Here is an 11,984-nt window from a genome sequence, read left to right on the forward strand (position 1 = left end):
TTAATGGTTCTTGTGACCGTCAAAAATATTGGCCACAATATTGACCATCATCGGTTTATTTGCTTTGCATCATCATTTGTGTTCTGTCTATAACACTGAAATCCAAAGGAGACAGACCGTTGTGCAAAATTTCCTACAAGTACATTACGCCAGAGGTGGACGAAGGTAAAACAAACAATTTTCTTGATAGAATTCATATCGCTTTAGGCTCACCTTATCAGGTAAAACAACGCAAATAATCAGATACTACGTCATCATTCAGCGACGTCGAAGATGGCGCGTTTTGTAGAGTTCTTCATGCTGACGTGTTTTTCAAGGAAGCGTATGGTAACAATAGCAGAGAGCAAGCGAGACACTGTAGCCTCATTAGCTTGCTATATCAGTGGCTATTTCTGTAGCCAGATATGGAAAATTGGAGCCTTGTATCGCTGAGCGTTTTGCTTGGTCTGGTGATGAGATGGACAGTGTCCCTTAATTCGTACTCAGGTTGGCACAGCAAACAACACAGCATGGACTGCCGGCTATCCTAGCTAACGGTGGTTAGCAAGAGTTCATGTAGCTGGCTAACTGTGCTATCAAATGCTTATCATCGTCTTCATAAAATCGCCTTATAGCATTCGGCTGGATAATTGTAATAACATATTGCCTTTCACACAAACAGCTAGCCTAAACAGAAACACAAACCCACACATTGTTTTAGCTTCATAGCTATGTGGGTATAACCGGGATCTGTTTCACATCCTCATCCCTTTGCTAACTTTTTTACGAAACTGGACATAGTTTGCGATCTGTTTATATCCAGCATGTAGTTGTTGTGCGAGCCAGCTAACTATTTTGACAAATTATTTCCTTTGCTTCTAGGTGCAAAGAAACCGCCGATGTTTGGGGATTATGAAGCACAGAGACACTGGCAAGAAGTGACCTATAATCTCCCTGTTCAGCAATGGTTGGTTATTGAGATAAATAAATTAAAACAGCGCGTTCTGTCAGTTTTACTCAATCGCTGCAGAGTGCATACGGATGTGCTTTCTGGTCTGACAGTTAACCCATGTGATTCGCGGAATGTATTGAATCCTTGTCAGAACTGTTATTGTCCAAGCCTGTAAGGCATTTAAGTGGGGTTTGTGGTTGAGGTTTTAACGTTTTCCATAATCACAGATTATAGAATAGGTCCAGTTGATATTTTTTGCAAAACTCAAGTCCTGGGAAGCATAATGTCGCTTAATGAGCATTGCTCACCACGAACTTTGCTTCTGGGAAGCTCATCTTGTCTGTTTTCACACTCTTTCCACATACACACCCACCCAGACTCCGACCAACATTTAAAAGTAGTTCGGGGTGCTCCCTTTTTCTTTGCTTCATATAGGGTCCAATGGCTCTGTCACCGGTCTAGAATGCCTGCAACAACAAAAACAAGATAATGAAATCCACGCATGAGGTCTGCAGTGAGGTCTTGTGGCCCACTGTTTTCTGTTGGAAGAATCACTTTTTCCTACACTCTCAACAGGGTAGTATTTTTACCCAATTAAAAAATTATTGAGTTGATACAAAACATCAGCATAAATATCCATGTTGACTGGAGCTGTTTTCACAATAAATCTGACCCTCTCCTGAACCCATTTTTTTCTGTAATGGCAGGCCTGTGGTGACGTATGCCCATGAATTTGTAGCCCTTCCTCGCAGTTTTTCCCATTTTTAGCCCCTGTGTCCAGCACCAACCTTTTTCAACACATTTGATTAATGCTTCAACATTCAATACATTATCCACATTAATAAAGCTTGAGAATTTGGATACTGTATTATATACAGTACTGTACTCTTTTTTGCTAAACAGGGTGATTAAAGTTGTCACTATAAACATTACACAATGTTATGGTCTCATATTGACCATGAGTGTGACTGTGACAATAGTTCCAGTCTTTTCTTCCTTTATATTGCTTCCATTGTTTCTTAGCCAGTCCCCTTTTAACATGGGGAAGATCTGTTCAAAAATGGGTATGATTCTGTAGGTAAATGTTTTCAAACATTCAGTTGATGGTGGGGAAATATTGTTCACTTGAGTGAATTCCATTTTAAATGCAGGTACTTCAATACCTCTGACAACGACTTGAACTACTGGGGTCTAGATTATCCTCCTCTTACAGCTTACCACAGCCTTCTGTGTGCACATGTGTGAGTTTGGCTACTTTTCTAATCATTGTTTCTACTGGACAGGTCATTATATGTTTCTTTCTGTATGCATAGATATGATGCACTTTAGACTGGCTTCTCCCCTTTTGTTTTTCCATTTCTGACATCCCACAGTAAGAGCATGCTTTTTTAGAGCTTTGTTTTGTTTATCCCATGCAATGATTATAAATTGTAAGTATTTTTCTTTACCTCTCTGTCCTCTGATTTGTGATAATTACCACAAAAAAATGCCTATTGAAAAAACCTGTTATGAATTACGTTTATATTGGCATTTATCAGTAATGTGTGTTGGATTTTGCTCTGGGTGTCTGTTTAAAGCTTGTTTGTATCTGTCTTGCAGAGCTCAAATGATAAATCCTGAATGGATAGAGCTGCATAAGTCTCGTGGCTATGAGAGTCCTGCCCACAAGCTTTTCATGAGGGCCACTGGTAAGAAAGAGAACTGAGAGAGTAAGTCAGTAAAAAGTGTGTTCACTAAAGATTCGCACCACAATAAGATATGATAGAGATAAGCTAAATCATAGTGTAAGGTAATTTACTGTTCTTGTCTTTGAACTGCCCAAACACATTCCTCAGTTTTTGGATTGCAAGAGAATATTATTGGTAATAAACATTTGGCAGTACACGAAAGTAATCAGACAAGAACGTTGAGGCTCTGTATGGATATTTAATGGTTAATTCTGCTTGATATTGTTTTTTGTGTTTTTGTATTGTAAGGATTTTTCTCATTGTAAGAACTGCTTAGGACCAGTGTGAAACACGTACTTGTTTTTTTATTTGTTTCAGTTATTATTGCAGACATTATAGTATACATTCCAGCAGTTGTGCTCTACTGCTTATATCTGAGTGATGGATCTTCAAGAAGGAAGGTAGGGTATGTTTCTTTCAAAAGAATTCAGGTTCTTTTTTGGAGTACTTTTCAGCTTTTTTCTGTGAATTCAGATTTGAAAATAAATACTGACAGCTGGCCATGTTTTCTGTGTACTGTAGGTTGCAACAATGCTCTGTGTCTTGCTGTACCCAGGACTGATTCTCATTGACAACGGGCACTTTCAGTATCCTTGTGGAAAATGGAGGGAAAACAAACACTTTCGGTTCTGACAGAAAGAACTGCAGTATATTTTGAGATCATTATAACTGTGAAGGTTAATTCATTTTGTATTGAACACCAGCTGTGTGTAACATTTAACTGTAGGCCTTTAGTTCTAGAACAACACCTATGTGTACAATGTGATAGCATTTAGAATGCTGAACTTGTCATTTTGAAAACGAGATAGCATAATTTAGATCAAATCTTTACGTAACAGACCTCATAGCACAGTAGTGACGGCAGTAGTGAAGACTTCAGTGAAGTACAGAGGAGCACCTCTTGGTTAACTTGGTTCACTGCGCGTGAAGCCCTTGACCAGGCTGCAGATACAACAATATGAGCCTGGGTCTGGCACTGTGGGGAGTGTTGGGCCTGGGCCTTGGCTGGGACCTGCTGGGCTCCCTGGCCTTCACCCTGGCCCTCAATTACAAACAGATGGAGCTCTACCATTCTCTGCCCTTCTTCTGTTACCTGCTGGGGAAGTGTGCCAAGCAGGGCCTGACAGGGAAAGGGTGAGGACACACTGTTTTCCCGATGAACTCAAGGAAAAGAGATGTTTGCAGTTATACAGAATGTGTGCCTTCCCTAGGTAAAATGAAAGTGAATGTTGTGTCTGAATAAGGTCTGAATAATTTTTTCATTGAGCTTTCAGATTAATAGAATTGCAGTGATTTACCCTTTGCCAGGTGGTAATTCCTCTGGGTTATGCAGGAATTGTGTTGGTTGTAATTTCAACATAATGTGATAGCATACAGCATTTATACACAGGCACCAAGTATGTAAAAGTTTGTAAATGATGGCAATGTTTGTAACATTTCAGGCAGATAATACAAATAGTCTACTCCCATCAGTCCCATGAGACCCACTTTCAAAAGAATGTTACCCCAAGAAATAATAATTATTAATACATAAATTTTTATGGCTTACCTTTACAGTTTAATTTACACAGGACCTTCAGCAGAAAGTAGTGCAAAAATGTTGATATAGTAATTTTTGAATTTGAGAGGAAAGATTCTTAATTACCTAACAACTCTCAATGCACCTAAAACACCTGTATTTTAGGAGAGTAGTAAATGACCTTTGAAAGAGGGAGTGTATTACTGCACATGGCGCAGACACTGTGTTGGAGTATTATTTGGAGTGTTAAAACTGAACACTGTTATAAGTGTCCTCACATTTGTTGATTTAGTAACAATGTACCAAGGGCATTTGGTGGGCAAATGTATCGCTGGATTAGATTGCTGGGAGCAGAAATGTCCAGATGACACCATGGCGATGTTCAAGTTCCTCAGCTATTCCTGTTTGTACAGCTACACACGAACACAAGCAGATCGCTCCAGCAGAGCAGCCTCCACTGTGGGAAAACTAATCTCAGTATAATTGTGAACGTGCCTAATGGAGATTCAGGTTGACTGTAATATGGTGAAACACGTTGCTCTTTGCAAATTATGTTGCTTAATGGCGTTGTTGAAAATAGTGTTAATGTTTTCCTGTTTTGCAAAGCATTTATTTTCAAAAGACATTTTCACAGTGAAAAGTGTAAAGACATTTTCACAGTGAAAAATCGAGCGATACCAAGGATATTATATTGAGCCAAGAGTATACTTGTAGAATGTTAGACGAAAAGAAATGGATAGTGTGTGTTGTCTTTATACAACTGTATGTATTTCATGTGCGTCTCTGTTGTCTGAGTATTGTGTTTTCTGTATGCTCCCTGTATGTGTGTGTGCATGCTTTCGCGCACGTTGCGTAGGTTGATCCTGCTGGTGAAGATCGCAGCGACGGTTGTGGTGTCCTTCGCTGTGTGCTGGCTGCCCTTCCTGTCCGACCCCCAGCAGTCCCTGCAAGTGCTACGCCGGCTGTTCCCCGTGGGGCGCGGGCTGTTTGAGGTGAGCTTGCCCATTGAGGGAAGTGGACCTCTGTGCGTACGCCCCGAATCGCACGCCACAGGCCACCCCAGACACCGTGCCGCTCTGGGCTAAAAAGCTACCTCGGTCTCCACTTCAATGTGCATAGCTTTATCGCTTGTGCCCTTCTGCCCTTAGCTAGTTTTAAAAAAAACCCTGCAGGATGAAAGAAATCAGATAGATAAAAGGGATAAAGGTCAGTAGATCCGTTTCACTTCATCTCCGGGGTAGGTAATTCTGCCTAATTTATTGCCAGGATGTTTTCAGCACGTCGTTGGGAGGCATGTATTAGCGGTGCTGTTTGCTGCCAGGACTGCGCTCTGCGTGTCTGACAAAAAAGCATTTGAATACGCTGGCACGAACACGTGTCCTTGAAAACCGCATACAGCATTTCGCTTGCCGTTACGAATCGCAGCGCCGAACGATTTGCGCGCGTGGCAAACGTAACGCAAACCCAACGGTGTGGTAATATTGTCAAGTGGCACTCATAAGGTCTGAGGTAAAGTGTAACAATAAGAAGCGTTCCATGGAGTTTGAGGCTTGCGGCATGCGTTCGAGACTTCGCCCTCCATAAAGGAGACTGCAAGGTGTCGGTACATGAGAAGTAATTGCGAATACTAGGCGGGTGGCAGTATGCGTGCCGTGTTTGTTTCTGAAATGATGCAAACATAATACACAGGGTGCGAGAGACTTTATCCCCCGGGCTGAAGTGCGAGAGGCTTCAGGGGATGCCTAACTGAACTAATTGTGAAATTGTGCACGCAAAGCAGAGGCCAGGGAACCGGGTAAGTTAATACGCAGCACAACACCCCCCCCCCAGGTTTCTGGTTGCACTTACAAAAATGGCACCAAATGCTGCTGGCTGTGAAATTCCTCCCTTGCTTATAGGTGAGGCAGCTCCCACATTTGCCGATGGGGGCCAAACCCAAGTCTTCATGTGTTGCCTTCAGCAGTCCGAGCGAGCATTCTTGGTGTTATTTGGAGCAGGCTGGTAGGGGAAGATGGCTGAGCCGTCCGCCTGCTGGCTGAGCGGCTGTAATGTCCACACAGCTGTGGTTTGAACAGCTGTGTTTAAGACGAGTGTACAATATCACAGTCTGCCCAGGGCTGCCACTTTAATATCAAATTTGATCCAAGCACAACTGCTAAAGTCTTAAATCCTTTTATATATCACACTGTACTCCTCTGGTCACCATCACAAAAAAGATGAAAACTCACATTTTGGAAGCACATAAACAGGGTTTGAACCAACAGTAATACTGTTTACCATTATTGTTTATCTTATATGAAACACTATTGTATGTCTGTTGTGCAGAATGCAGTGTATTGAATTAGCTTGATACACTTAACATTGCGGTGCTTAAGCTTACAAATACGTATATAGCTTTTTTGACATCCCAGGAGCTTGACAGCATAATTTATGAGTGGAGAAATTCTTCACCGGGCCCTCCGATACAACTGTACCATGGAATGCATGAGGAATTTTTATTGCACTTTCAGTTGGGAAATGATTACTTAGAGTAATGCTACTTATTTGCTTTCTCTTCAAAGTTGCTTTTTAAAGCTACAAGCCATATTTGTAGAGTCTGTAATTGTGGTGTTTGTAATGTTATTTAGCCATGTTGAAGGAAAACAAGTTAACTTTATTTTGATGATGCTGTGCTATGCAAGTGCATATTACTTTATTACAGTTCAGACGATTAAGCTGAATAGTTTTTCTGTCTGCAGATGTGCAAGATAAGGGAATGTTCCACAGTCAACAAGTTTATTTGTTTTTGTTATTTAAATTCAGAAAAACTGCATCAAATGTACTTGCTCTTTTTATATTCATGTTTAGGATAAAGTGGCCAACACATGGTGCAGCATGAACGTCCTTATAAAGATCAAAACCCATCTGTCTGCTGAAACACAGCTGTACCTCAGGTAATCCTGTGTCTCTTCCTAACACAACTTCCTGCCAGGGGAAGTTGGAAAGCCAACTTTGGGGAATGAGCATATTATGGAGTAGTGAAAATAAGATTATCCAGAGTAATGACATCTCAAAAGAGCTGCTGCTAGGGCCAGTTTAACAGGGGACAGCTATTTCAAATCTAATTTCCAGATTCCAAGCATTTGTGCTGGAAACAGAAAAGTTATTTTCTTGAATTGGGGAGGGGGGGGTTGGTTGTGTCAGTTTTTTCTTCACAACCAGAGTGAGTGAGCTGAGGCTGCAGTGGAAGGACCCATCATGTTTAAATGTTTAAATAGCTCGGCGGTCTATATTTAGAGATCCTCTGCGTCCGCGATAGAGACGTTTTGCTAAGACAGATAATACCCAGGATTTAATGGGCTCAGTTGACTGCCACATATATAAAAAATACAAAAACATTAGCTTTTTGGTCGGAGGGTCTGTAATTGCATTAGAGAGGTGCCATGCTGGAGTAGATCACTGGGGGACCAGGCCTCTGCACTGTGCCCCGTGCCTACATCCCCCCTTACCCTCAGCTGTTTCCCCCTCCCTGGGGGTCCGGATGCCTCTGCCACAGGGGGCTATTACCTTCTAATGGAAACAGTAGAATGGCTATTCTCACACCTTTCACTTGCTGACATGCCAGCAACTGGAGGTTCCTTCACTTGGAGTGACAGTTGAAGGGTTAACCTAGTTCATCGATGTGCTACGCAGACGCTGTGTGTGACATGACCTCACGCGATGAGGTTTTACCTGCGATAATACTGCCTAGAAAAGAGGCGGGCAGCCACATGATCAGGGTTTGTAGGTTGGATTCGATTGACATTAATGTCAATGGATTGGAATGAATTGACAGTTCATGCCTCTCATAGTGTGTTTGTATTACTGTGTTCCCCTTGATGACATTTTTCTCACTTATTTTTAGTTTAGTTGCCACACTTCTTGCTGTCTTACCTTCATCAGTTAAACTGCTGATGAAACCCACGTTCTGGCAATTCAAACTTGCCCTGGTGAGTGTCCTTTGTAGTTTATTATCAGCATGTTTTTTTTTTTGCTTTTCGAAGAGACGAACAGAGGTATTCACCCTCCTCTTCTGCCCTTTTAGGTGAATTCCTCGCTGGCCTTTTTCCTCTTTTCCTTTCAGGTTCATGAGAAGTCCATTCTCTTGGCTGCCTTGTAAGTTGAATGCCTTTTCTCAACACTCTGTTTTTTATAAATTGTAATACAGCTTCTAGTTATGTGTGAACTTGAAGTTGAGCCCAGTTACTATCATATTTAAACTGAGAGGAGTATGTTCTCAGTGTGTGAACATTCTCTGTTCTCCAGAACACAATGCTTTTTTCACTGTGACTAAGTAATATAGGCAACCAGAAGGCAGGTCAGCCCACGGAGAGACCAGTGGTGATGTAGCAGTCCCTATTAGGTCATCCAGGATGGAACCCCTTCCCCCCCATCCTTCACATCACAAAACATGGACTTTCCTTGATCTTGTTCTTTTACTGCATTCGGAAGCTGATCTTGCCCAATGTCACCTACTCGGCGCCTGCCAGACGTTGACTCCCCCAGCTATGCGAAAACAGGAGCCACATTTGACACTGTACCTTCTCTGTGTTCAGAGTGGTGGTCATAATCATTTACAGCACCGCGGTGTGTATAAAAAGAGCAGGCAGCTGCACGCTCAAGATTTTACTGTGTGGATTTGGTTACAGATTTCCCTGATCTATTAATCTAGATTATCCAGATTGCTGCTTTATTAACTATTGAGTTATATCTTGCACCTGTCCCCGAATCAATCAGTAATGTGTGTTCCAGGATTAGGAAAGAATCCTGTCCTGCAGCAGTGGGTGGCGTTTGCTGAGGATCAATTATAAAGCTGGTGGAATGGCTGTAACAAGATCGCCACAGCAAAACCTGTAATCACTGGGCCAGCGCAGGATTGAGCCGAGCAGATTCAGCCCATTGTATTTTATCATAATCAATGCATTTATGTGATGGGTAGAATGACTGCTGGTACTGTTAATGCATTGAACCACAATTTGCCAAACAGCTCATTTTCACCTGAGGTTCTTGGGCTGGTTACAGAATAAAAAGACAATACAAAAAATGTATAGACATGAACACATTGCACATTCTTAAATAGTGGGCAAGCATGGTCAAACTGAACTACCCAGCAACCGCATGTAAATGGTGTTATAGCATCACAAAAATGTCAGAGCAGCAGTAGTGATGATGAAAAGGGAGGTGGGTCTCATATTGTTAATTGTCACAAAATTGATCCGTGGTCATGTTTTGGGCTTTGTTAAAAAAACTGCTAAACAGCTGCAGTTTCTTTTGTCAACAGTTTTCAGAGATTTGCTGCTGCAACTCAGAATGTTGTTTGTCTGAACCGAGTACGTCTAGGTGATGCTATGTAGCTGTCTATTGTTGTAGCCCTAGTAGACCTCTTGTTATCTCAGCAATGTTTAATTAAATATGTAGTGTTGGCCAGGATGACATAATTTAGAAAACAAACACAAATTTGAGAATTTCTTGTAACCATCAAATCTACATCTATATCCAATCTGTCAGAAAATATTTAGTCTTTATTTTAGATACATACCTCAGATGGCTTATAATCAGAATGGCAAATTACAGAATTTCTAATTGTGCTTTTCAGTGAATTCATGTACTTCACTGAGAACATGGAAGGTGGTTTACATAAAATGTGTTGCATGGAAACTGTATTAATGCACAGCATGTAAATACTTTTATTTTAATATTTCTTCATTTTGTTTTTAGACCAGTTTGCCTCCTGATCAATGAGCTTCCATTGATGTCAATCTGGTTTTTACTTGTCTCCACCTTCAGGTAAGGCATGGGAAGTGTTAGTGTCTTTATCTTTAGTCTGCAGTGATTGTCTTATTGAATAGGTTGTAGATGAGCACAATGACAATGTAGTCAGGACACTGAACATTTTTTTTTCTGGTCAATCCATTTACCCTCACAGAAAAGGTGATGTTGAGGATTGTAAATACCACATTCCATGGGTAACAGTATTAGCATTGGCACTAGTATTTACTCATAATGCTAAAACTTGCTTTTAATAGCGTGAAGTGCTTTGGGACATCATCTGTCAGTTTTTTTACAATAGTCATTTTGCATGCGTTTATGGTGAGGGCATGAGACAAAAGGTGGCTAACTTCTGCCAGCTGTCGGTAAATTGTTTCACTATGTCTAATGGCTCTGCGCGTGGTTAGTGTAAGGGTACTGGTAGATTATGCAGCATAGTTAACATACCTCTTCACTGTGCTGTCTTTGTATCAGAACAGCCAGTTATTCTGTACAAATTACATCTGGCTATTTCTTAACGTACAATTTAAGTGAACTCATTCTGCATTATGCATTATTAGTTAACCCTCTGTTGAAATACATACATATTCTGTTCAGGCCAGTCATGAAGCTGGTGCCTGTGAAGTGCCATTACTGTGAGAAAGCTGTATGGATTGAATTTTTTCCACAATTGAGTTTGAGACACAAATGTTTTTCTGTTAAATATCAGGATGTTTTTTTTTTTCCTCCCACTTTCTCCCAGCATGCTCCCCCTCCTGCTGAAGGATGGCCTGCTCCTGCCCTACGTGATCACATCCCTGGCCTTCCTCTTCACCAGCATGTACCTCCTCTCAGCACTGGAGCGAACCACTGTGGACACCTTAAGGATCGAACCGTACTCCCGGCTCTTCCGGCCCTGCTTCCCCAGACTGAACCTCCCCTTAATCGTCAAGTGGAAAGTAAGGACCAGCACTGGGACAGTGCTTACATACACAGACCTGATGTCTTTATACTTGTCATTGGACCCTAACGCGGGGTTAGAGAGACAAGGAGAGGTAGTCTTTATATAGTGCCAGTCATTAACACAGGTTTGTCTGCATATATTTATTTACATAAGAGGCATAAATACAGAGAGGCAGCGATGGGGATAGTGTTTCGGAGGCTTGCGACACTGATTTCACTGATCCCTTGGTCCACTGGTCCTAAATAGACATGTTAATGTTGATCCTGCTCTGCCGAACTGTTTGCCTTTCCTACTGGAGCAAAAATAAATGTTGGTAATGGAGGGGGGGGCTCACTGTGTAACGCATTCTCCTGCTTTCTTTACAGTTTGCCTTCTTCATTCTCGCCATGGCCGGCTTGAGTTTTACAAGCGTGGCACTGGACCCTCCAGCAAAACTGCCTGATTTGTTTCCTGTCCTGGTGTCTCTGTGCGCCTATTTTCAGCTTCTGGGCTGCCTGGTATATTTCAACATCGTTCAGCTGATGGAGCCGTCCAACAAAGGTGATCAAAAGAAAATAAACTGAAAATATTTGTTTCGTCTCTTTACAAAGTAAAGACCAGCAAGATCTCCAGAATGGATTTTCCCTCTGTCAGTGACACAGGCTGCTGTGTATTTTTTGAAATATGTAATTCAGAATCTGCAGATGACGTCATTAAAATACATTTGTATAAACTGTGTCCATTTTTTGTACCTTCATCTGGCTCAACTTGGAATAAACAAAGACAGAATCTGATCTGATCAAATAAACTCTCCATCCAGCAAGTCCACAGCAGAATCATTTGTTATAGTTTGCAGTGTCATGGGCAATAATTAAACTATGTCTTCAAACCATTAATTTAATATCATGAAACATTCATTACAATCGCTAAATACAAGACCACACAAAGGCTGTGCATTAAAACAAAGACATTGATGGGCTCTAAAACAAAAATGATGTAAGATGACATATCTGACCATAATGTCATAAAGCTGAAATACCACAGAAAAAAAAGGTACAAGCAATCTCTTTTTCCCTCTCTTTGGGCGAGTTAATGACA

At 41.3% G+C, this 11,984-nt stretch overlaps 1 protein-coding gene across 2 annotated transcripts; it reads left to right on the forward strand.

Moving 5' to 3' along the window:
• Positions 1-293: 293 nt before the first annotated feature.
• Positions 294-11,701, forward strand: alg6 (ALG6 alpha-1,3-glucosyltransferase). Of its 2 annotated transcripts, XM_036521540.1 has the most exons (14): positions 294-486; positions 862-946; positions 2,083-2,172; positions 2,531-2,619; positions 2,977-3,059; positions 3,181-3,245; positions 3,607-3,792; positions 5,034-5,169; positions 7,025-7,110; positions 8,061-8,145; positions 8,241-8,311; positions 9,914-9,982; positions 10,707-10,902; positions 11,273-11,701. In XM_036521540.1, exons 1-14 carry the CDS (start codon positions 405-407, stop codon positions 11,468-11,470), a joined length of 1,521 nt encoding a protein of 506 aa, XP_036377433.1. In that variant the 5' UTR covers positions 294-404; the 3' UTR covers positions 11,471-11,701. The 2 variants fall into 2 exon arrangements, with proteins under 2 accessions (XP_036377433.1, XP_036377434.1); XM_036521541.1 differs by lacking the exon at positions 862-946 and having other exon boundaries at positions 419-486.
• The last annotated feature ends 283 nt before the right edge of the window (positions 11,702-11,984 follow it).

This window comes from Megalops cyprinoides, chromosome 2, assembly GCF_013368585.1.
Source record: "Megalops cyprinoides isolate fMegCyp1 chromosome 2, fMegCyp1.pri, whole genome shotgun sequence".
NCBI classification, from domain to species: domain Eukaryota; kingdom Metazoa; phylum Chordata; class Actinopteri; order Elopiformes; family Megalopidae; genus Megalops; species Megalops cyprinoides.